Source organism: Ornithorhynchus anatinus, chromosome 9, assembly GCF_004115215.2.
Source record: "Ornithorhynchus anatinus isolate Pmale09 chromosome 9, mOrnAna1.pri.v4, whole genome shotgun sequence".
NCBI classification, from domain to species: Eukaryota; Metazoa; Chordata; class Mammalia; order Monotremata; family Ornithorhynchidae; genus Ornithorhynchus; species Ornithorhynchus anatinus.
Window position 1 is genome coordinate 21,082,041 of NC_041736.1, and position 26,749 is coordinate 21,108,789.

The 26,749-nt window shown below is 37.9% G+C and overlaps 1 protein-coding gene across 1 annotated transcript in view; it reads right to left on the minus strand.

Annotated features, from left to right (window-relative positions):
- TTN (titin) overlaps positions 1-26,749 on the minus strand; it is a 305,556-nt gene that overhangs the window by 121,047 nt on the left and 157,760 nt on the right. Inside the window, 5 exon segments of the mRNA XM_039913043.1 lie at positions 2,027-2,119; positions 3,413-3,469; positions 4,557-4,652; positions 6,166-6,240; positions 6,964-7,044. Coding sequence (XP_039768977.1) covers positions 2,027-2,119; positions 3,413-3,469; positions 4,557-4,652; positions 6,166-6,240; positions 6,964-7,044 — 402 coding nt within the window.

The following is a 26,749-nucleotide window of genomic DNA, read 5'->3' on the forward strand; positions in this document are numbered from 1 at the left end:
ACAGATGAGGTAGCTGAGGTCCAGAGAAATGAAGTGACTTGCCCAAGGTCACACAACAGGCGAGTGGCAGAGCTGGGATCAGAACCCTTGTCCTTCTGACTCCAAGGCCCGTTCTCTATCTACCAGGTCACACCGCTTCTCAGTCTTAATTCCCATTTTGCAGATGAGGTAATTGCGGGTGAGGTAACTGAGGCACAAGAAGTAGCAGACAAGTGATGGAGCCAGAATTAAAACCAGGTCCTTCTGACTCCCAGGATGGTGCTCTAGTCGCTGGCCTTGCTGCTTCTAATACTTGGGTGGGGGGAGGTTTCCATCTGTTTTCTTAATGAGAGACCTACCTCTTTCACTGCCACTCTCTACTGAATCAGCTTTCTCATGATGAAAATCTATTCAAAAAAATCATCAGTTCCTCAAGAAACAAAGAAAACTTTCCTGTTCGGATTTTGTAAATCTAAGAGCTTCATCTGATCCCTTTCCCCTTTAAGGGACGTTTAGATCTCCCTGAATCTTTTCCAGAGATGGGGTCTGATCCACTGACTTTTAAGGGCACCTGATCTTTTGTATGACACACAATGTCTATTATGGATGCAATTAATTCTTAGTTTTGCTTGGGCCCCTCATTCACCTAATTTTTCTGCTTGTGGGTTTTGTATGACTTTTTACACTTTCTGCTGCTGCTTCTCCTGCCTCTATTCCATTGTCTATCTTCTTTTGCTGATGCCTCAGCTTTTAATCTATTTTTTCCTTCTGCTTAAAAGCCAGGTTATTCTATCACTTGGGGAATGAGAAGCAGCATGGCAAAGGGCTGAGAGTCAAGAGACCTTGGTTCTAATCCCTACTCCACAAATTGCCTGCTGTGTGACCTTGGAGATGTCACTTAACTTCTCTGTGCCTCAGTTTCCTCATCTGAAAAATGGTGATTAAAAACCTCTTCTCCCTCTCCCTTAAACTCTGAGTCCCATGTAGGACAGGCACCGTTTTCAAACTGATTATTCTGTTTAGTGTAGTCCTTGGCACATAGTAAGTTCTTAAATTCCAAAACTGAATGGTTTTAATTTCCTTTACCTCTCAATCAGAGTGTTAGTCAGATGAAGTTAGCTGAATCTATAGCTTTTTCAAAACGAGATCCTTTTCTGTTTCACCTTTAATGCTCTGTTTTTCTCCTCTACAAATTCTGGGTGGGAGAACATATCTTTTCCACATTTATCATAAATTCAATAACAGAGTACTGGATTTTTCAAAGGAAGCGACACAGCCCATTGGAAAGAACTGGGCATTAGAGGACCTGGGTTCTAATACCAGCTCTGCCATTTGTCTGCTGCGTGACCCTGGGCAAGTCACTTAGCTTTTCTGTGCCTCAGTTACCTCACCTGGAAAATGGGGACTAAGGCTGTGAGTCCCATGTGGGATAGGGATTGTGTCTAACCTGAATATTTTATACCTACCTCAGTACCTAGTACATGCCTAGCACATAGTAAGGTGTTTTAAAGAAGACCATTAAAAGAAAAAGATATGGTGATGCGCCCAGAAGATGGATTTCTCAGATGGCTCATCGGGCCCTTTCTGGCTTCAATGTTACTGTAACTTGGAGATAGGTTAATGGTTCATGAAAAGTAAGTGAGTCACTTTAATTGGGATTCGAATCACATATATTCTTATATTACCAAGTCACTAGATGATTATTAAATTGGCTAAACTCTTCAGATGAGTTTGCAAACTAACCCGAGCTCTTTGAGAAGTAATCCTTTCTAAATCATAGGGTGGTCTCGGCCTATACCAACCATTGTTGCATTTCTACGTAGGTAAACAGAATTTACTACAGGGGCAATAGACAAAATGCACTCTGTGAAACCTCGAGAATAAATTAGAACAGGAAGCACTTAACATCAGAAACAGTAAAACCTACACCAGAAGAGGCAGTCTAAAACAATTAATATGATGCATGTACTTCCATTTTTAGGCAGGAGGACCTTTGGTAAGGCTTCTTTGATATGTTACAAACATTTGGTTAACTCAAGATAAATACCTGCTTTCTTTCCAACCACTGGTTTGGTCGCTGGGGCAGGTGCTGGTGCAGGTACTGGTGCTGGTTCCACAGCTACTTGAACCGTTTCTACTTCTGAAAGAGATTTCCATTCCAGTTACATACTTCATTCATTCATTAATTCAACTGCATTTATTAAGCACTTACTGCATACAGAGCACTATACTAAGTGCTTGGGAAAGTATAATACAATAATAAAAAGTGACACTTCCTGCCCACAACAAGCTCAAAGTCAAGAGGTCTTTTTCAATATTGAAACCCTCTCTTTGAAATGTCTCTTGGAGCCCATCACTCCTTTCTCCAGGCCTCCACTGGTTTCTCATTGTGTTTTGCACAACACAGGCCCACTCAATTGTGGATTCTCTTCTAATAGATGCCCACTACAACCCATGCTCTCCCCTCTCAGGTAAATTCCTACACATTCCTCACACTCTATTTTCCGGTTTTGGACAGATTGGTCAGAATACTGTGCTTCTCCTTCCCCCTCTCTCCTCTGGAATGCCCCACCTCTTCAACTACACAGAATCACATTTCCACTCTCACAAAGCTCTTCTATAAACCCACTTCCTCTGGCTGACATTCCCTGGTTAATCCCCTCCATTACCCTGGCAAAACAACCTGTAATAGTGTATGTATTTACCCAACTGGGCTTGTTATTTTGATCCTGCTCTTATAGCCTTAATTATTGCATTCTCACAGCCAGCTTGGGTTTTGGCATTCCTCCCCCTATCCTGTAAACTCCGCAATAGCAGGATCTGTATGTTACACCTCTGTATCTTCCACAAGTTCATAGTCAAGTTCTGCAAATGGCAGATCTTTAGTACCTAAGGCATTACTGAGCCTTCAATGTCCATAGCTTGTTGTAGTGGGTGCCTGTGGCTACACAACCCCCGCCGGCCCCCACTACCCCCATCATCCCCTAGACCATAAGATCACTGCGGGCACAGAGAATATGTCTAATTGTTGTATTGTACGCTCCCAAGTGCTTAGTACAGTGCTCTGCACACAATAAGTGCTCAATAAATTCAATTGAATGACTACAGAACAAGTAAAGAGTCCTACTCTCCAGGAGCCTATGTTTAATGGGGGAGTCAGCATAAATTACTGAATATTCCATAGCTGAGAGAGAGAACAGTTTATAAATAATACGATTGATAAGAAATAAAAATGACAGTTGCTGGTATTCCTGTTGTCATGTTAATGTGACATGCATTTGCTAATGGTACATGTTCCTTTGAGTTTCTCAATTTATTGTTTTATAGAGATAAGCCTGCTGGCTATTCTAGGGACAGCTACATACTTTTTCCATATTCAGTGACAAATTATCATTCGAAATATTAGACTGGAATTGCTAATAGAGGCTTTTACCTGGCACAGGTTTAAGTTCAGGTGCAGGAAGAGGGATTGCTGGTTTAATTTCAGCCACTGAAAAAATCCACAATGATAAATCAACGATAGCAAATACCTCTGAACAACTCAGATGCTTTTAAATAGAGAGATACGGTAGAAAATTGCAAAATATACAGCATCAGTCCATATCAACAAATTGACTTCACTTTGTAATTTGGACTTACTAGAGGAGATTAGAAAACAATCCATTATGGTTGATTTTAACATCCACCACTTTTTCACTTTTTATTCCCCAAAATCAGACAGTTATATAGCTATATATTTGTAGGTGCCCTCTGGGGTTCAGAGGCAAAGCTAATGAAGATGGGACAGACTTTGTGTGTGCACAATGCAACAGAAACTGTGGATCCTGCACTGATCTTTTCGAGGGTGAATTTCACCATCACTGGTGTGTTCTTCAAATAGGATGGATAACTCTACCAAATGCTGAGAATTAATCAGTGTTTAGGGTCTGGCTGATGAGGCTGATGAATTCTCAACTAGCCTATATTTGTGGGTGTACTTAAAATTCATGCATTGAGAAAGGATATGTTGATAGGTGTGATTATAGACCACTTTGCCCCGTTTCCCCCTTCTGGTTCAGAAGAGCATAATCAAAGCATTGCCTGGGGCCTCAGAGTGGAAATCAACCCATCCAACTTGCTTCAGCCTTCTCTGTTTCAAATTGGTCAAGCATAATTTGAAGGGACAAATGCTGCCGGGTTCCTCTTGTATTTCAAGGAGATGGCAGTGTGATGGCCAAGAGCCTTCCACTGTCCCTCTGGCAGAATCCCAGAGAGTGTGGACAGCTATTATCCCATCCTGCACTTACTACAAAAGATTTACCTACTTATGTGCCCTCTACACACTATGGTGCATGCTTATTTGCTGAGAAATTGCATAAAATCCCCGTGCTCAGCTTTAGAGAGGCGATAGCATCCCCCGCCCGTGTGAAAATCTGACCAGGGACGAGACAATTCATCTGGGAATTTACCTTGGCCTGGTCTACCCTCTTCATGAGATAGAATAGGGATTTAAATATTTGTGTCATCTATTTAGCCTGGTTTTATAGAACACGTGAATTCCTTTTCTTATTATCCAGATGGTGCCCATACAACTGTACCTTTTTCTCGCTGGGGAATTTCTCTCCTTTCCACTTTCTTCGGAACAGCCGCAGGCGGTGCTTCAACTTCATCCACGACCTTTGGTGGTTCTGTTACTTAAAATAGTAATTTCATTTTTGATTATCATTTTCATTTGACTTGCCTGAATTCAGCCATGCACTTTTCAAAACTCATTGATAATGGATTCTTCTCCTGATCATTATGCAACTTACTTTTAACCTCTCATCCTCATATTTCCTTTTCCTCTCATTGCTAATTCTGTTCTATTGGACTCTCCCAAGTGCTTAGTACAGTGCTCTGCACATAATAAGCACTCAATGATTGATTGTTTGGAACTTCACCTTTACCACCCTGATAGTTTTCAAGGGCTAAGCATTTTTTGGTTGGACAAACTTAACACTGGCAACCCTGTCCATATCACCACCCAATCTTCACCTCTAATGATCCCCCTGATTCTCACCAAATTAGGTCTTTGTGATTAAAATTCCCCTGTTCTCCCTACCACCTCATGTTGTAAACCTCAAATAGAACCGGGACTGTGTCTGGTTGAATTATCTTCTATCTATCCCAGGGCTTAATACATAACAATAATAATAATAATGCTATTTGTTAAGTGCTTACTATGTGCCAAACACTGTTCTAAGCGCTGGGGTAGATACAAGGTAATCAGGTTGTCCCACGTGGGGGCTCACAGTCTTTCCCCATTTTACAAATGAGGAAACTGAGGCACAAAGTAGTTAAGTGGCTTGCCCAAGTTCACACAGCAGACAAGTGGCAGAGCCGGGATTAGAACCCACATCCTCTGACTCCCAAGCCCGTGCTAATCTCTAAGCCACGCTGCTTCTCTACATCATAGAGACTTACATACATCATGGAGACTTAATCAATTCCATAAATAAATAAATGATTCACTGGGTTCTCCCTGCTTTTGGGTTTTCCCATGGTTGCCCTTAATAATAATAAAAAAATTAAAAACAATGATGTATTATTGGGCTGGGAAGATATAAGTTGGATATAGTACCTGTTCCACACAGGGATCACAATTTAAGGGAGGTAAAACAGGTTATCCTATCCCCATTTTCAGATGAATAAACAGGTAAAGAGTGATTAGGTGACTTGTCCAAGGTCATACACTCAGCAGGTGGTAGACTTGCACTTCAACCCGGGTCTTCTGACTCCTAGTTCAATGCTCTTTCCATTAGGCCACACTATCTCCCTTCTATTGGAACTGTTCCATTTAGTGTGCTCTTCTTCTCAGCTGAGAGTTTGTGAAGACCACCCTGAGCTTTCCAACAGCTTCCCACCCAGACTCTTACCCCAAATCTCTTCCTCCCAAGGATCAGAAGCCTTGCAACCAGCTTTCCAAAGTAATGTAAAAATGATGAGAAACCCTTGGTTATCCTATATAATGTATGAATTTAAGAATGGTAGCAGAAGCTGGTTGATGAGACTTGGTCACAGATGGAAAGTATGAAGCAATGGATGAGAAAAACATACTATGTAGGACTCAGTTTTCGATTACAAAATAAACCTTTTATGATGTACTCGTTTTTTTTTTTTTTTCTAAAACACACTGTCATAAATTGGCCGAATAATTTTGCTTCCTACCTGTAGGTTTTTTAATCTTTTCTACTTTTTTAGGTTCTACTTTAGGTTCTTCTTCTTCAGGGGTCTTTCTCAGAACTTTAAAGACAAAAAGGTTTATATGTAAACCATGAAAGCAAATGAGGAGAATGACAGATGGTAGACAGACAAAGAAGCAAAGCATGCAACCCTACAGCTCTAGAATATGATTTCACAAACAAATCAAATGCCTATGTAATTTAGAGGTTAAAATAGCTTTTGCAATGCTAACCATTTAGAAGAACTTAATTTGGGTCACAAACACAAAATAGGCTTTAAGAAAACAGGTATCATTGAATTTACAGCTTTCCTTGGAGGAGCAGAAAGACTGGGGAGAAAACTGGTATTTGGGGAGTTGGGATGGGGGCAGGTGTTAAGGGAGACTTTTCCTACAACTTTCCTCCAGAGTCCTTGGACTGACACAGTCATGGGTTACTTTCCCTCCCCAGTGGCTGCTTGCTATTTGATAATTCACATGAATTATTATACAACATCATGAACTTTGTCCCACAGATTTCAGATGAATTTCTGCACTAACACTGGAAATTTCAGAAACCTATGGAGGACCACATGAGTCTGCTGTGTTTGTTTCATTAAATAACTTGTAAAGGTACAGGTAGACATCACAATGTATGTAATATCCTAAACTGTAATTCAAATTGATGAACTGAAGACTATGGAAATATAATTTACTGAAATGCATGGTTGGACTTAATTTACAAGCATTCCAGTTCACCCTTTCTTTAGTTATGCCTATTTGATAAGATGGTAAAAATACTATACCCCTTTTCAGAACAACTTCTTCTTTTGGTTTAGGTGGTGGTTCAGGCAGTAATTTGCGTGGTTTCTTTTCAGCTCCAGGTGCTTAAAAGAATATAATTTAAAATTTTAAAATGAATTCATGAATTCATTATTAACTAAGGTCAACAAAATGCTCCCAAACAAATTCCTGGTAGTCTACAGGGCATAAAAATGCATTTTTGTTATATAACTGTAACTAAATCATGGATGCATTTCAAACTGTTGCACTTGAACTAACCCCACTCTTATTGCCTATATAAATACATTTTTTTCCAGACCACTATAAGTGAATTCATATTAAAAATGCAATAATTAACTCACATAGGGTGGGGTTTCTTTTTCTGTTCACAAATGATAAACTCTTAAGGAATATTAACTTCCCCACATGCCATTAAAAGTGGAAGGAATGACTTTAACACTGCATACACTTTTGAAACGTATCTACTTTTAAACATTCCTAATGACAGGTAGAGAGACTGGTCCAAGAATATAAAGAGGCAAAGGAGAGAGCTTAAGGGCGTTGAAGGTACTACTGTGACTCTAGCATCTTTCTGGTGGCTTGGATCAGAATGAAAGTAACAGAGTAGAAGACCCCTCACTTTCCAGTGTGATTGCCGTTTGTAGACTTCCTCTGTGTGACCATTTTACTGGTTTCCAAATTTCATGGGAATGAAAAGAAAATCAACTCTTGCTTTTTGATTATTTCAGTATGCCCCCATAAATCTGTCGATCCTGATGAGAGGATATAAAAGCCAATTTTCTTGGGCAAATATATCAGTTTCAGTGTTAATGTTCTGAGCTTGAAGGACCTTCTTTTTCTCTCATTTTATATATTTCTTGATCAGATTCAAAGATGGCACTAATGAAAAAGTGAGATCTGATGTATCCACAATCCATTTCTTATGACTCATGATCAGAAAGAATTGAGAGCAGAATTTGAGTGTTCAATAAACCAATTTTTTGTTTAAATTTAGGCAGGGATATAATATTTTAAAATATCTAAAGAGGAAAAAGCAGTTTCTCTTGGTACTCATCCAAGATTTACCACCCATAAATATCAAGCAATCCTTCCTTAAATCCTACGTAAAACTCTCATGCCAAATTTATGCCAGTTTCATTAAGTTTTTTCCTCTGTGGAGATGGAAGCAACTGGTCATTATATCTGGAGAACATTAAGTTACTTAGAAACTTTTCTCTGAGAGTCTGCCATTCATTCAAGATATGGTCTATCTTTATTGTCTAACTGCAGATTATTGTTCTGGGCACTAAGGAAATTCTCCCAGTATGCCTCCAAAAAACCCCCAACTTCCAGATTTTTATAATCTATATACCTTTACTGAACTCAATCAGGGTTAGCCAATAAGCATCCTGAGATGAATTTATAAAGTTAAATCAACTGATTGGTACAAGAATTGACATTGATATTTCTCATAGATTACTTCCTTTTAAGACATCTAAATTGAATACTCTTAATTTGGAAAAGAAATTATGTAAAGAATATGGATATGAGGTTCAATGATTTGGTGTAATTGAAACATGTATAAAGTAAACATATATTTTAGTAATTATTGTTACTGAAAACTTCAACTACATCCAGCATCATAATTAAAATGTAGTTGAAATATTTCATCATACATAAAATTTAACTTACTATTGTAACATTAAATATTGCATCATCAAAAACAGAGAGCAAACTTTGGCATAGACGGGTTTTTTTTTTTAATAACAATAGATGTGAATGAAAATAAAATGGACACTTTATTCCTTGTTTCAGACATCTTACCTGAAAATATTTTTGAAAACTACATTAAAATCTTTTCATTGGTACTCTTATTTCACTTCAGAACTTAATGAGTTTTGTAAGCTTGTTATGGGCAGAGAATGAGTCTGCTAACTCTGTTGTACTGTACTCTCCCAAGTGCTTGGTATAGCGCTCTGCACATATTAAGCACTCAGTAAATACCGCTGATTGATTGATTTGGTAAGCTGCTGGCAGTGGAAATGACAGAACGGTCTAACCAAATTACTGGAGGATTAAAACAGGACTTTTACATTTACAAGTTCTGTACATCACTTTATTAGTAAATTCTCATTAGAACCATAAGGTGCATATCAACTTGATTCAGATTTTTCCAATAAGAAAAATGAAGGTTAAAGATGGCAAGTGACTCGACCAAGGACAACTTGCTGATAAAGGAAGCCAACACTCAAATCAAGAAGACTTAGAAGGTTAATTTCTTTCTTCGTTCAAAGAGCAACCAACATACCAGTTGTATCGAGAGGAGTACACTTTTATTTTAAATATCTGATTGCCAGACGCCTGTTTTTCCATAGAATCCTCAATGTATTTAGGAAAAAGTTTTTAAGGAAAAAAATCCAGCCTTGACCTTTGGCAACAACAGACTCATTCTACTCATTGCTTATTTCATGTAATAATTTCAAGAAAAACATTTGGGATAAATGGAAAGTACTCTAATAGAGGGATGTAGGACTAAAAAGCCCATTGCCTGATTTCTCCTCTTGGTTATTACTGCATAACTTTCAATGTTATCAAACTACTTCATTTACTCCAATACTTTATCCCCAGATAATAGCTGCAGAATTTCTCAACTACTGCACTTTTAAATCAGGACCGCCATTGGTCAGGTAGCTGACCAATGATGATGAGTGTTATTATATCAAAGAGATTAGGAAATTGAATGCAGATGATAAATACCTATCAGTTCATGACTAGCAGTGTAAATTAAGCTGGAACAAACAAAGCAATATCAAGAGTATGGAAGAAAAAAAACTGCAATGAGAAATGCCGTGATTGAATGGTATATCACAAACAAGCCAAGTTGCCATGAACATGTGTCCTGCAGGGGCAAGAAGAGCCAAAAGCATGATGGAAGAATGTATTGATATATTTTTCCCAACCAAAATAATACCTTTCAAGGGGAAGAGTTCTGCTTTTTCTGGAACCACTTTTTCAGGTTTTTCAGGCACAGGCTTCTTGGAAACAGCTTTAAAGAAGATATTTTGATTTTCATTATCTATCTGTTCCGAGTTAAACTCTTCCAAAATAAGTGGTAAAAGGCCAATGAGCATTCCAGTCTCAGCAGCCAAAAGGAAGCTTTTCTGATAGTCACACAGCATTAAGAGCAGGCATTGCAGGCATTCATAAGGACTAAATCATTCTAAGTGGAATGAGAACTGGAGTGTAATGTCAAAATTGTCTTAGAAAATGACAATTCATCCTCAGGAAAAATAAAGATATCACTGAAGCCCTTAATGTGGTTCATAATATTTCATAATCTTTAGTCAAAATATATCTTTTCCCTTGTGTCTGAATTCCTCTCCTTTAAAAACTGACATTGTTAGTCTTGTTTTCTGGTACCAGAATCTCTAGAGAATTAGGTAAAGAAAGGAGATGATCTTTCATTAGTTCCCTTTCCAGGATTCTGCTGAACAAGAGACAAGCACAGGCACTTGCTGGAAAAATCAGCACAACTAAGAATATACTGACTCTGTACTTATCAAGTTTCCAAACCATAGCTCAGAAGAGAATTATTGATGTCAACCATATGAATAGCATCAAAATATTGCTTTGCAGTTTTTAAATTGTACAGTCAAGAATAATGACTTCCTGTATTTTACAGAAAGAGACACTTGGTGATAGAAGAAATAGAAAAATCATTTGGCAAAGGTGTGAAGACAACTGGAGATCCTCAGTTTCTTTTCAGATGTTCAAGATATGTAACATTGCCTCTTGAAATTTGAGGCCAATAAATTGATTATGATCACAAGAGGTTTCTCAAACCTCCTACATGGATATTCATTTTAAATGCAAGGATAGAGCAATTTTTACCCTACCAAAGTGTTTAGGTCAGGATATTTTCTCAAGAACATAAATCGAGCTTAGTGTATACTCTATAGAGCAATGTTACTAGAAAGACACAAAATCATTTAAATAAAAACGTGCCCAAGACTGAAAAGTTCCACATGCCTAACAGAATTCAAAAAAAGTCCATTTACCCTTATGCATAGAGAGTTAAGAACAAGGACCAAGATCTCCAAAACATAAATGGACTTGATGTATTCATTTCCCAAAGCTCTTTTCGCATCTGGCATTGCTTGATTAGGCATTAGTGAATGTTCATTACGTCATTTTTCCAGAGATTAGTAAGATGTATTAGAAAAATGACAGAAAAACCACACATCCTTGTTGAAACATGCAGTATGTCAACAAAAATGTATTTCTGAAAAAGGCTATAATTGGCAAGCATCATTGCAATGACTTGAACTGATGCTCTGCAGCAGTTTACCAAGCACTTTGCCAAAGAACAGAATACCTTTAAGCTGAAATATTTGACTTTTCAAATCCTCTTTTGGTGGTTCGGGAACCCGAGGTTTCGGTTTCAGTTTCTCTGGAACTTTCTTTTCTGGTTCAGGTTCTTGAAAGAATGTCATGGAAGAATTAGTAGATGAGCATCATGACAAGAGGCAGAAATATGCACACAAACAACATCTTGTTTTCTCATTGTTACATGAAACAAGTAACACATAGTACCTAGGGAATAGAAGATTGAGTGGTGATAATATTCATGTCATGAAAAACATACATGCCACACTGACAGAAGATAACAGTTTACAAGAGTTTGGGGCACATTGCCAAGAATTAATTTCCCAAGGAAAGATTCACTTAGACTTAATCTGCTAAACATGCTAAACCCATACAATTTAAGATTGTAGTACATTTACTTATATTGAGAAGGTATAGCCTAGATTGAATACCTTTCACTGGTATTTCTTCTATTTTTGGTTCTGGTTCTTCAGGTTCAACATGCTCTATGACTTCAGGTTCTTTAAAGAATATTGATAAGAAATATAAGATTGCTATTTAAAAGAGTTCTGGAAGAATTGTACAAGTACCTTATTGAACTTAAAATCATATTAACATAGTCATACACACAAACCTGACACAGACACACTCAAAGAATAACAAAGCACACAAAGCCTATAATGGTATACGAAGACATAACTAGAGAATTACTCTTGAAAGATAATACTTTTTTTTAATATGAGGATTTAAGATGATATGCTCAAGGAAACCTTGCTTGACCTGATCCAGATTTAAGTATAATTGTAGATAATCCAATTGTGATTATGCATTGAACAATTGAAAAATTGATTGATTGTTCAAAAATTGAACGATTTTTGGCCTTGAATATTTAGTTAGGGTCAATTTGACTGTGACCCAGTTAGAACTTTAATAAGTAGAAAGATCAAGCAATAACTCATAGTGCATTAGGTGTTTTTATGTTTTAATGCTATATATGAAAATATAGGAAACCATGATTTAATATTTCTGCAAGAATTTTCACGAGATTGAAAAAATATATATGTATACCTTCAACAGGGGGTGTTTCTTTTCTATCAATTGTAATGGATGCTTTTTCTTCATAAATAACCTCTTCAGGATATTCTTCCACTTGAAAAAGATTATTTAATTCTAATTACGACTGCATTCTATTCATATTTCAATGCTATCATTCAAAGCAACCAAATCACATAGGATGCAAAAACAGCCTGTAATATTTTTTAGAGGTGACACAAATATGAGGTGACTGTTGCAAATCTCAATACAAACAAAAACAACAGACAAAGCATATATGGATAAAGATTGATAGGGAAAAAACATGTTGATTGAGAGTACAAAATGGCCTTCTTATATGACAAAATAGGAGTTTGTACCTTCGACTGGGGGAGCTTCTGGTTCATCAGGAACAGTGATAGGGAGTTTCTTTTCTGGAACAACCTTCTCAGGCACCTCAGGCACTTTAAAGATATTATGATATTATGCTATTATATCCTCTAGACTGTAAGCTCATTCTGGGCAGGGAACGTGACTGTCAACTTTGCTGTACTGTACTCTCCCAAGTCTTTAGTACAGTTCTCAATAAGTGCTCAATAAATATGATTGGTTGATGATTCCTCTCATTTAAACATCTCTGCTAAAGGCTAATATTTAGCAACACAAAACAAAGACAGACCTTCCTCTATGAAAATGCACAGGCACACGCCCTAGAACTGACCTCCAAATTTATTGACAGTCAGCTTTAGTTCCACATTCATGACATCGTTAGTAATGACAATCACAGACTCAGTCTCTCTTCCTAACGTTTCTCTCTTCTCACCCCCCCCACCGCTCCTTTTCCCTCCCATTCCAATTCTCTATCCTCTCTTCTGGGGATACAAATGAACACACTGACAATGCCAAATAATTGACAGTTGCTTAAAGAATGTGATGATTCTTTCTTCCATCTGTGTACCTTTCACTGGTGGAACTTCTGGTTTTTGGGGTACGACGACAGGTTCCTTCTTTTCTGGAACTATTTTCTTGGGTACCTCAGGGACTTCAAAGATATTATTGTTTTACTTCAGACAGTTTGAAGAATTTAAGAAGTATCAAGAGACAAAATAAAACTAAAACTATTTAAACGATGACAGTATTATTACGGACAAATATTATTGGAGTTTGCCAAAAAACAGACACACCAGTTTGTTACAAACAGAATCACAAAGAACAAAAAGAAAATCATTAAAGGAAAAATGAAAAAAATCATAGCAGAGAATGTGATTTATTCATTATTGTCTCAACAGTTATTTGTATACCTTTAATTTTGGGTGCTTCTGGCTCCTTGGGGGCAGGAACTGGTAATTTCTTTGGTGGGACAACTTTCTTGGGCAGTTCAGGAACTTTGAAGATATTAGTTTAATTTGATTTTAGGAATTTTGAAGATAGAGATAAAATTTTCAGAACAATTTCACAGACAGAACTGGTCCACATATGGACAAGGTACAAACACACGGTTTCACAGACATAACACATTGTACAATTTAATCACACATAAGTCATTAAGTATTCAATTCCTGTATCACACAGAGCACACTGTACAATCACATTACATAATTACAAAACACAATTACATTCTAGACTGCACAAACTTTTCTACGCATCAGATGTACCTTTGGCAGGTGGAATTTCTGGCTTTTTAACAACTGGCACTTTCTTTTCAGGGATGACTTTCTTGGGCACTTCAGGCACTTGAAAAAGAGTAGTATTTTTAGATAGCAATTTGAAAAGGCAACAAAAAATACAAACTATTATAATGACAAAGGGGATAGTGAAAACAAGCAAAAAAGTTCAAAGATGGCAAATGAAACCATCACTGAGATACATAAAGTTTAAAATTTATTGGGGGCTTCATATTTTTATGATTCGGATACTAGGCTCCTATTGACAAGCAAAGGGGAGAGAGGTATTTGATGTTTCAATAAAGAAGCAGCTCAACCTCAAGGCAGTGAGTGATATTTTGGGCTAGGATCAGGGCTGGCATCTACCTTTAGGAGGAGGAGGAGCCTCTGGTTCTTCAGGAACAGGAGTAGGTTCTTCCACCTCTGGAATGATTTTCTCAGGTTCCTCATACACTTTGAAGAGAGAATCAATTGTATTTTTATGTTTTTTTTATTGGCCCAGTATGAAAGACACAATAACAATGGACAACAGATAAAGGACAGTAATTCAGTTTTAAGAATGAAAGTTACGTGGCATTGGGGAACTGACATTCCAGACCACTGGAATAAATAACTAAAATAAGATTTTAGTTTAATCTGTATTCGAGTGCTGATCTGATTTTCTCAAAATAAGTTTGCAGGCACTGCAAGTTTACAGGTAGAGAATTTATGTTACATCTCTCGCTTGCTATATAATTGCTCTTTGTTTTCCAAGATGACGTTACTGATGATGAGATCCTAACCAAGTGAGCACTGGCAGCTGAAGAGACTAAATTATACCAGATGTCATCCTCTGCTGAACCAGATTTGAGTTTGGTGAGGCAATAGATGTTTAGAATATTCTTGCTAGGCCCTTTCTCACTGGTGGTTTGTATTTGGGGTATCAATGTTGAAATTTGTTCTTTCACTGAAATGTTCTTCACCGTTCTCTTCTGCCAGTGGAATAACCACCAATATAAAGTATCATTTAATTCATAATCACTCTGTACTTTTATTGGAGAAGCAGCATGGATAGTGCACAGAGCACGGGCTCACAAGTCAGAAAGGTCATAGGTTCTAATCCTGGCTCTTCCACTTGTCTGCTGCGTGATCATGGGCAAGTCACTTCACTTCTTTTTGCCTCGATACCCTCCTCTGTAAAATGGGGATTAAGACTGTGAGCCCTATGCGGGGTAGGGACTGTGTCCAACCCAATTTTCTTGTATCTAACCCAGTACTTAGAATAGTGACTGGCACATAGTAAGCTCTTAACAAATACCATAGTATTATTAATTATTATTATTTTGTTATACTAGATGAGGATCACATAATAATCTTACTAATTTTGGTCTTGGTCCATTTTGGGTGAAGTGAAAATCCAACTCTTGTGTAGGCATTTCTTTTTGATATACATAATATAAAAAAACCTCCCTCAAATTTTCCCACCTAAACTGTTCTCAATTATGTACCTTTCCACTTCAATTACCTAGGAAGGGGAGTAGGAGCTCAGTTATAAGAATAATGAAATGAGTCTAATCCACAAATGAGTAGAAGTGATAAATCATAAATCATAACCAATGAAGAAGTAAAATTTCTCAGGCACTGGAAATCAGCATGTGGTTGAGTTTATAAGTACCTTCAGGTGGGGGTGACTTCGCTTTCTCAGGAACAGGAACTGGTTCCTTTTCTTCAGGGACAGCTTCCTTGGGAGGCTCAGGCACTTTAAAAATATTAGTTGATTTTACTTTTCATCCATTTACAAGTATGTGTAAAACAGGCGGCAAAATTTTCACTGGTTCAAATTCCCAGGATTTTGATCCAAAAGCACAGAGGTGCTTTTCACCATTTCAGTGGTGGCTCTGAGCTTGGACCAATTCACTGGGAATGAAGAATCAGGTCAGAATGTGATTTTTTTAAGAAAAATGATCATAAAAGTATTCTGGGCAACTATTTGTGACTGAGAAATCATTTGGCCAGAGCAATATTATTTTAGATTATAAGTATAGAAGTATAAGTATAGACTTATTATTTACAGGTGAAATGTACAAAAAGTTGTTTAAGAAGATTTTTAGGTAACATTTAACTTTCTAGACAAGAAGACAGACACAGATACTGGGATTAATTCAGGGGCAATATGTACCTTTGACTGGCGGAGCCTCTGGCTTTTTGGGAATAGCCACTGTTATTTTCTTTTCAGGGACGACCTCTTTAGGCACCTCCGGCACTTTAAAGATATTAGTAGTTCACACTTAGACATTATGAAGATCAGCACATTACATCAAACAACAGTTATATAACACAAAATCATTTTCAACACCAGAAGATTTCAGTTTTGGACTCAAAATTGAACAGATATACCTTTAGCAGGAGGCACTTCAGGTTTCTTGGGAACAGCAAAAGGCACTTTCTTTTCAGGAGCTACTTCCTTGGGCACCTCGGGCCCTTTAAAGATATTAGTGTGTTTACAATTGAGCACATGTACATTATACACAATTTTCTCCACTAAAAAACTTTTTCTTCTAGAATTTGGTATATACCTTTAGCCGGTGGTCGTATTTTTGGTGGAACGGCAGCTGGGGCTTTCTTTTCTGGCACAGTTTTCTTGGGGGCTTCAGGCACTTAAAAGATATTAGTGTTTTATATTTAGGAGTTGCACTGGAAACCCCCAAAGCTTTTTTTTTTACCCACAACAGAATCTATCAAGAACTCTCTCTTTAGAAAGGGAGTTGCCATGTACCTTTAGGTGGAAGTGTCGGTGGTGGTATTGCTATTTCTTCAGGAACTGCAACAGGTTCCTCCACTACTTCTTCTTCTTCGATAATTTCCTCCGGCTCTTCGTACACTTTAAAAATATCAGTTTATTTTACATTCAGATGGTCTAAGACCCTATCAACTTCTATTGCACCTAAAATGCTAAGACATTTAGGTCTCAGACCATATTGGGGATTGAAGGATTTTATCCCTAATTTGGTCAATTTATCCATTTTATCCCTAATTTACCTTCAGGTGGTGGAGTTTCTGGTTTTGGAGGGGGAACTTCAGGCATCTTCTTTTCAGGGACCACCTCCTTGGGTGCCTCTGGCACTTTAAAGATATTAGTATTTTTATATTTATGAGTACTGAAGAAAGCATAAGCATCCCAGCAAATCAAAATATTTTCAAGATCAAGATAAGCATCCTAGCAAATCAAAATATTTTCAAGATCAAGATGAAGATTGCTTTCCAGAATCAGATCGGAGGTATTATGTACCTTTAGCTGGTGGAACCTCTGGCTTTTTGGGAATAGCCACTGTTACTTTCTTTTCAGGCACCACTTCTTTGGGTGGCTCTGGCACTTAAAAGATATTAGTATTTTTGTAATTAGGAGTGGTGAAGACATGTGGAAAGCATAATACTGTCAAAATCAGAAGGCCAAGACTTGTCTCCAAAATCAGATCAAGATGACAGATACCTTTGGCTGGTGGAGCCTCTGGCTTCTTGGGAATAGCCACCTTTATTTTCTTTTCAGGGACAGCTTCCTTGGGTGCCTCCGGAACTTTAAAGATATTAGTATTTTTATAATTAGGAGTGGGGAATACAAATGGAAAACACAAGCCCTTTGGCTCATTCATCTCAGAAGATAAAGTTTTTTCTTCCAAATCTGATCGGGGGTGGGGGGGTTGATATAAATGTACCTTTGGCTGGTGGAACTTCTGGCTTCTTAGGAATAACCACCTTTACTTTCTTTTCAGGCACAGCCTCCTTGGGTGCCTCCGGCACTTTAAAGATATTAGTATTTCACATTTAGAAGGTATGAAGGTCAACACATAACATTAACCCCAGTAACACAGCACAACATAATTTCCACTACTTAATTTATTTTTTTTTGGTCCCAGAATTCAGTGGACTGTGACATGTACCTTTAGTGGGTGGGATTTCCGGCTTCTTGGGAACAGCAGGAGGGACTTTCTTTTCAGGAATCGCTTCCTTGGGTACCTCAGGCCCTTTGAAGATATTAGTGGGTTTTTTTTTGGTTTTTTTTTTTTTTTTTTTACAGACAACAGTAGTGACAATTGACAATTTCACTACAGCAATTAATTTTCAGGGGGCACAAAAGTGTTTTTCTAGAGAAGCTGTGTGGCCAAGTGGATAGAAGACGGGCCTGGGAATCAGAAGGACTTGAGATCTAATCCCAGCTCCGCCACTTGTCTGCTGGGTGACCTTGGTCAAGTCACTTAACTTCTCTGTGCCTCAGTTCTCTCATCTGTAAAATGGGGATTAAGACTGTGAGCCCCATGTGGGACAAGGACTATGTCCAACCTGATTAGCTTGTACCTACCCCAGCACTTAGAACAGTGCCTGGCACTGGCACATAGTAAGCGCTTAACAAATACCATTAAAAAATAATAATAATTTCCTCATGTACCTTTTACCGGGGGTACTTCTGGTTTGTAAGGCTCAGCAACAGGTATTTTCTTATCTGGGACAGCTTCCTTAGGAGGCTCAGGTGCTTTGAAGAGATCAGTGGTTTTCAGGTTAGGAGTCACAATAACACAAAGGGTTTAATCCAAGGAAATCGCTTCCAGAGCACAGGGAATATTTTGGATTTTAGAATGGGATTGGGGGTGGCATATACCTAGTTCAGCAGGTGGAGCTTCTGGGATTTTATGAACAACTGTAGGTTCTTTCTTTTTGGGGACCTCTTCTTTGGGCTTCTCAGACACTTTAAAGATATTAGCAATTTGACTTTTAGGAATCATCTAAACTAAAAGGTAAAACATTAACACTCATAAACAATACTCCTAGAATCTGCAGAGAGGTGATATATACCTTGTGCTGGTGGAGCATCCGGAGGTTTGAAAACAGTAATAAGAACTTCCTCCTCAGCAAAACTTTCCTCAGAAACCTCAGGCTCTTTAAAGATATTAGTATTTTTACAATTAAAAGGTGAAGGGACAAACATAAAAAATAAAGACAATTCACACAGAATGTCATTTCTAAGGCCAGACAATGGTGTTATGTCCTCAGAATTTCTAAGTTGAGACTCTACCTTTTGCTGGTGGAGTTTCTGGTTTTGGAGGCAAAACTGCAGGTGTTTTCTTTTCTGGGACAGCTTTCTTGTGGACAACAGGTGCTTTAAAGATATTAGTATTTTTACACTCAGAAGTTGCCAAGACATATAGAAAACCTTCCTCCCAAAAACACTTTTAACACCAAGGAATGGTGTTTTTCCTATGAGATTTGATTCGATTTTGGTTCTGTACCTTTTGCTGGTGGAGTTTCCGGTATTTTGGGAACAGCAATCGGAACTTCCTCCTCGGGAAAACTTTCCTGGAAGACCTCAGGCTCTTTAAAGATATTAGTATTTTTATGATTAAAAGGTGCAAAGACAAACACATAACAAAACAACATTCACACAGAATGCCAGTTTTTGACCAGAAATTGGAGTTGTGACCTCAGGATTTCTTTGTAAATTGATTTTGTACCTTTTGCTGGTGGAGTTTCTGGTTTTGGAGGCAAAACTGCAGGTGTTTTCTTTTCTGGGACAGCTTTCTTGTGGATGGCAGGTGCTTTAAAGATATTAGTATTTTTACATTCAAAAGTTGCAAAGACATATAGAACACCTCCATTTCCACCCCAGTGCCATTTTTAAGACAAGGGAATGGTGTGTTGCATACAAGATTTGATTCAAATTTGGCTCTGTACCTTTTGCTGGTGGAGTTTCCGGTATTTTTGGAACAGCAATCGGTACTTTCTCCTCGAGAGAACTTTCCTGGGAGACCTCAGGCTCTTTAAAGATATTAGTAGTTATACATTTAGAAGGTGCAGGGACAAACACAGAACAAAACAATGTTCACACAGAATGCCATTTTTAGATGAGAAAACAGAGTTATGTCCTCGTGATCTCTTCGTAAGTTCATTTTGTACCTTTCATTGTCGGAGTTTCTGTTTTTGGAGGCAAAACTGCAGGTATTTTCTTTTCTGGTATAGTTTTCTTGTGGACGGCAGGTGCTTTAAAGATATTAGTATTTTTACACTTAGAAGTTGCAAAGACATATAGAAAACCTCAATTTCCACCCAGTGCCATTTTTAAGACAAGGGAATGATATTTTGCCTACAAAATTTGATTCAAATTTGGCTGTGTACCTTTTGCTGTTGGAGTTTCCAGTATTTTGGGAACAGCAATCGGAACTTTCTCCTCGAGAAAACTTTCCTGGAAGACCTCAGGCTCTTTAAAGATATTAGTATTTTTATGATTAAAACATGCAAAGACAAACACTGAACAAAATAATGTTCACACAGAATTTTTTTTGTCCAGAAATGGAGTTGTGACCTCAAGATTTCTTCATAAATTGATTTTGTACCTTTTTCTGGTGAGGTTTCTGGTTTTGGAGGCAAAACTGCAGGTGTTTTCTTTTCTGGGACAGTTTTCTTGAGGATGGCAGGTGCTTTAAAGATATTAGTATTTTTAAAATTAGAAGTTGCAAAGACATATAGGAAACCTCCATTTCAATCCAATGCCATTTTTAAGACAAGGGAATAGTGTTTTGCCTAGAAGATGTGATTCAAACTTGGCTCTATACCTTTTGCTGCTGGAGTTTCCGGTATTTTGGGAACAGCAATCGGAACTTTCTCCTCGGGAAAACTTTCCTGGGAGACCTCAGGCTCTTTAAAGATATTAGTATTTTTTATAATTAAAACATGTAAAGACAAACACTGAACAAAATAATGTTCACACAGAATTTTTTTTGTCCAGAAATGGAGTTGTGACCTCAAGATTTCTTCATAAGTTGATTTTGTACCTTTTGCTGGTGGAGTTTCTGGTTTTGGAGGCAAAACTGCAGGTGTTTTCTTTTCTGGGACAGCTTTCTTGTGGACGGCAGGTGCTTTAAAGATATTAGTATTTTTACACTTAGAAGTTGCCAAGACATAAAGAAAACCTTCCTTTCCTCCCAATATCACTTTTAACACCAAGGAATGATGCTTTTCCTATGAGACGATTAGATTTTTGTTCTGTACCTTTTGCTGGTGGAGTTTCAGGTATTTTGGGAACAGCAATCGGTACTTCCTCCTCGGGAAAACTTTCCTGGAAGACCTCGGGCTCTTTAAAGATATTAGTATTTTCATAATTAAAACGTGCAAAGACAAACACAGAACAAAACAACGTTCACACAGAATGCCATTTTCAGATCAGAAAATGGAGTTGTGGCCTCAGGATTTCTATGGGATTTAACTTTGTACCTTTTGCTACTGGAATTTCTGTTTTTTGAGGCAGAACTTCAGGTACTTTCTTTTCAGGAGCAGCTTTCTTAGGAACAGTTGGTGCTTTAAAGATATATGTATTTTTGCATTTATTAGTGGTGAGAAACGCAAAACCCTTAAAGGTTTGCTGTCATAAATTTGACTACTGGTGAAATGTACCTTTAACTTTAGGTTGTTCTGGAGCAGCCAAAGGTACCTCCTCTTCTGGGAAAATGTCTCTGGGTACATCGGGCACTTTAAAAATATTAGTGTGTTTTACACAAAGGGGTTTTGAAGACACAGAAAAAATAATAAACATTTAAATTCAAGCATATTTTTCTTTTCTTTTTGAAGACACACAGATTTCTGATTGTTGTTCCTGGGGACATATACCTTTAGGTGGAGGAATGTCTTTCTTTTTAGATGTGTCTTCTTCTGGGACAGCTTTCTTGGGCAGTCCAGGCACTTTTAAAGATAATAGTATTTTCATATTTAGTGATGACAAGTAACTGAAACCACCACAATATAACTGTCAAGACTGAAGATAAAGAATGCGATCACTGTCGTTTTGCCTTTTGCAGGCCGAGTTTCCTTCTTTTTAGGAACAGGAACAGAAACTTTCTCTTTGGGTATGAATTCTCTGGATTCCTCAGGCACTTTAAAGATATTAGTATTTTTACACTTACATAAGATAGATTCTTAGAGTACAAACAGAAGCAAGGAGCAAAACATACATTTATCACCAAAGCTAACAAAGACCTGCGCTGACATAAATTAGGGGACAAGGGCAATTTAGAATAAGTGGGAAGCAGGATAGTCTACTGGAAAAAGCACGGGGCTGGGAGTCAGAGGATGTGGGTTCTAATCCTGATCCTGCCAATTGCTTGATGTGTGACCTTGGGGTGGCTTAACTTTTCTCTGCCTCCTTAGATGCTGAGCCCCATGTGGGATAGGGACTGTGTCCAACATAATTAATGTGTATCCCCAGCACTTAGAACAGTGTTTGATATGTAGTAAATGTTTAACAAATACCACAAAAAAAGGGAATGCCAATGAACCCACAACTGCCACAAATATTTTCTTCCCTTTTTCATTTAATTGATCAGTCAATCAATGGTATTTATTGAGCACTGACTGTATGCAGACCACTGTACTAATTGACTGGGAGGCAGTGCTCCTGAGTGGTAAGATCATGAATAGGTTAGGGGACTTAGCCTGTTTCCACCACTTGCCTGCTGGATGCCCTTGAACAAGTCATTCAACTTCTCTGTGCTTCCATTTCCTCATTTGTCAAATGGGGATTAAATCTTGTAAATGGTTTTGCTCTCTTTATTCCTTTTATTTGCTCCCTCAGCCCCACAGCATTTAGGTATATATTGGTGATTTATTTATATTAATGTCTGTCTACCCCTCTAGCCTGTTAGTTTGTTATGGGCTGGAAACACGTCTACCAATTCTGTTATACTATCCATCCTCTCCCACATGCTTAGAATAGTGCTCTGCATGCATTTGGGTGTCAGGGCAATAACCTGAATAACATCGTAACATTCTTCCATCCTACACATACATAAAAATGGGAGTATCACCGCCAGCCAACTTCTAAGGGTTAGGTAGCATGACCTAGTGGAAAGAGCATGTGCCTGGGAGTCAGAGGACCTGAGTTCTAATTCCGGCTCTTCCACTTGCTTGCTGTGTGACCTTCAGGCAAGTCTCTTAATGTCTCTGTGTCTTGGTTTCCTCATTTGTAAAATGGGGATTAAATCCTACTCCCCTCTACTTAGACTGTATCCAGCCTGATTACCTTTTATGTATCCCAGTGCTTCATACAGTGCTTGGTACTTAGGAGCCCTTAAAACATTATTATTATTACTAATGAAGGAAAATGGGCACTAGAAATGACAACAGGGTCTTTAATTCATAGGTACCCAAAGTATTAGCAAACAGGTGATTAGGCAGTCAGAGGGACGATTTAGGCAAAATGATTCTAAGGGGAACGCTAAATCCTTCTAAAGCAGGAAACAACCATTTTGCTTGGGAACAGAGAGCACCAGAAGCCTAAAATATACTCTTCTTAGGTTTACTGTATTCACATTTTAAGATATTTTGTCTGTGTGGAATACTTGTAGAACTAAGGTGTTTTGGGTGGTGAACAAGTGCTTTTCGACTAAATCTAGGGATTTGGGAAATATCCCAGGAGGTAAGGAATTCAGGGAAGGAGAAGTTAAAAAGCAAAAATTGGATGCATAATATTCTGAAAGAAAAGGATCAAGGCTAATATGTAGAAAGGGAAGAGGGTAGTGGAAATAGTTGAGCCATAGCAGGATTACTTTCTCGGTGAGAATTATGCTAAGGAAAACAACACTTTGAACCAACACGGTGCGACTGGGGAACAACCATTACATCACATCCTATGCAGAAAGACATACACGGCTCCCCTAATTCTCCAAACTCAGTTTATCCAATATGTTTAAGGAAACCATGAGTTGAAAAACAGTGCATAAAAATCAGTTTGGGAAATTCTAATATATTTAGCTGGCTCTTTAGACAACTTTTCTGAACACAGAAAGCTAGAGGAAGACACAAGTAGCGGAGTCCAATGGAAAGAACAGGATGAAGAATCAGGAGATCTCACGTATGCACAAGCGAATGAAAAACTACTGTCTTTAAAAGAAAGGAATGCCGAAGGTTGTGGCTTATACCTTCAGCCGGAGGTACTTCGGGTTCTTTGGGAACCAATTCAACTATCTTTTCTTCTGGGATTATTTTCTTCGGCACCTCAGGCACTTGAAAGATATTAGTATTTTGACTGTTAAAAGCTAAGAAGACAGTGGTCCTAAGGCACCAAAAACATAAATTAAACATTGGATTGCAAGGATGGCTTTGCACACCCTGTCCATTTCTGATTCTTCAGAAAAGCCTCTGGCTGCTTTTTCTCTCAGGACCACTATCTTATGAGCTTCGGGAACTTTAAAGATTTTAGAATTTTTCTCTATAGAATTCCAAGGACACACAGTAGAACACACATGAAACAACTGGATTTCAAGTCCATGTGTTCCTAGTACAGAAAAAGGTATCTAAATATAATTTTTATCATTTAAGCTAAAGTTCTTAAGTTGTATGTACCTTTAGGTGGTGGAACTTCTGGCTTTTTGGGAACATCAACATGGACTTTCTCTTCTGGAATGACTTTCTTCGGTACTTCAGGCACTTGAAAGATATTAGTATTCTGAGAGTTAGAAGCTATGAAGACAGTGGTCCAAGGCACTAAAAACATATATTAAACATTGGATTGCTAAGGTGGCTTTACACACTCTGTCCATTTCTGATTCTCCAGAAAAGACTCTGGCTGCTTTTTCTCTCAGGACCACTATCTTATGTGCTTTGGGAACTTTAAAGATTTTAGAATTTTTCTATTAAGAATTCCAAGGACACACAGTAGAACACATGTGAAACAATTGGGTTTCAAGTCCATGTGTTCCTAGTAAAGAAAAAGGTATTTAAATACATTTTATCATTTAAGCTAAAGTTCTTAAGTTGTATATACCTTTAGGTGGAGGCACTTCTGGCTTTTTGGGAACATCAACATGGACTTTCTCTTCTGGAATGATTTTCTTCGGTATTTCAGGCACTTGAAAGAAATTAGTATTTTGAGAGTTAGAAGCTATGAAGACAGTGGTCCTAGGCACTAAAAACATAAATTAAACATTGGATTGCTAAGGTGGCTTTACACACCCTGTCCATTTCTGATTCTCCAGAAAAGACTGGCTGCTTTTTCTCTCAGGACCACTATCTTATGTACTTTGGGAACTTTAAAGATGTTAGAATTCCAAGGACACATAGTAGAAAACACATGAAACACTTGAATTTCAAGTTCAAGTGTACCTAGTACAGGAAAGGATAACATAATTACATCATTTAAGCTAAAGTTCTTAAAGTGTATATACCTTTAGGTGGTGGCACTTCTGGCTTTTTGGGAACATCCACGTGGACTTTCTCTTCTGGAATGATTTTCTTCGGCACCTCAGGCACTTGAAAGATATCAATGTTATATTGTTTTAAGAATTCTAAAAATGTTGTCCAAATACAATCAGAGCTTTGAAATTCAACACTATATCAACCATAATATTCTAATAACTTGCTTCTTTAGACCTCAATCCATGAGCCAACCTAACTGATTAGGTTAGTTTTCGGTGGATTTTATGATGTCGGTATGTTTGGGCCCTCCTCATGCTAGTGAAAGGACAGAACCTCTCCTGGGCCTTATTTTCTTAGAATCATTGGAGAGCAATTATTGTTGATCAACTGAGCAGTTCAAGAAAAAAAACTACCACTTGGAGCAGGTAGTGGGGGATGATATCAAATTCAAGACTCAAGACTGAGAAGCATTGTGGACTAGCAAAGCACAGACCTGGGAGTCAGAAGGACCTGAGTTCTAATCTCACCATACCAGACTGCTGTGTGACCTTGGGCAACTCACTTAAATTCTCTGTGACTCAGTTACCTCATCTGTAACATGGAAATTAAGACTATGAGCCACATATGGGACATGGACTGTGTCCAATCTGATTAGCTTGTAACTACCACAGAGCTTAGTGAAGTGTCTGGCACAGAGTAAGTACTAAAGAAATACCATTAAAAAAAGACTTCAAATAGGGCATACACTATTTCCTTTCCTTTCTAATTCAAGAAGGGGCTCTTCCTTTTTCCTTTCCTGTGCCTTAATATTATATTTTAAAACTCTCACTGGGGCCTAATGTCACCATCACAACTCTATTAAGAGAAAGACAACCTATATCACCTGTACCTTGTCAAGATTAAGAAAAAAAGTGTGCTCAGCGTGGATTTTTAAAACTGAGCTAGACAAAGATTGTCTCCAATATCTAGTCAGTAATGGCATGTGGTTCTGGAAAAGGTAGCTTTTGTTTCTTTAGGAACTGTCCCTTTCTTCTCTGAATCAACTCTCTCATCTCTCACTTTTAAAGCTAGTCGTTTATTTACTTTTAAGAATGTCAAAAGAATTGTAAACAAATTAGGAGAACAAAGAGCAGAGGAAAAAACAGAGGAAAGCACAGGTAAACATATGAAATCCTCGCAAACAATACAAACTTTTAAACTGCCTGTGTTTCGACAACAAATAAGAATACAAAGATCCAGGAAATTTTTCTTATGTATGCAATACAAGATCAGAGTCTGAAGAAAATTAATGGCCAATATACCTGCAGCTGGTGGTGCTTCCTTTTTAGGAGGAGTAACAGAAATTTTCTCTTCAGAGACGACTTTCTTCGGCACCTCAGGCACTAAAGATATTAGTGAATTAATGGGAAGACCAAACACAGGATGGTTATCCATAAAGACCCGAGTTCATTAACAATGACAGCAATACAACATACAGACAAGGATTTAGACTGAGTATTACAGAATGTAATGATCAGAACAATTGAAAAACTTCAGAAAGTACCACAAGGAGGAAATGGATTAAATGTTCATTATTTAGTTAACAATGATGCAT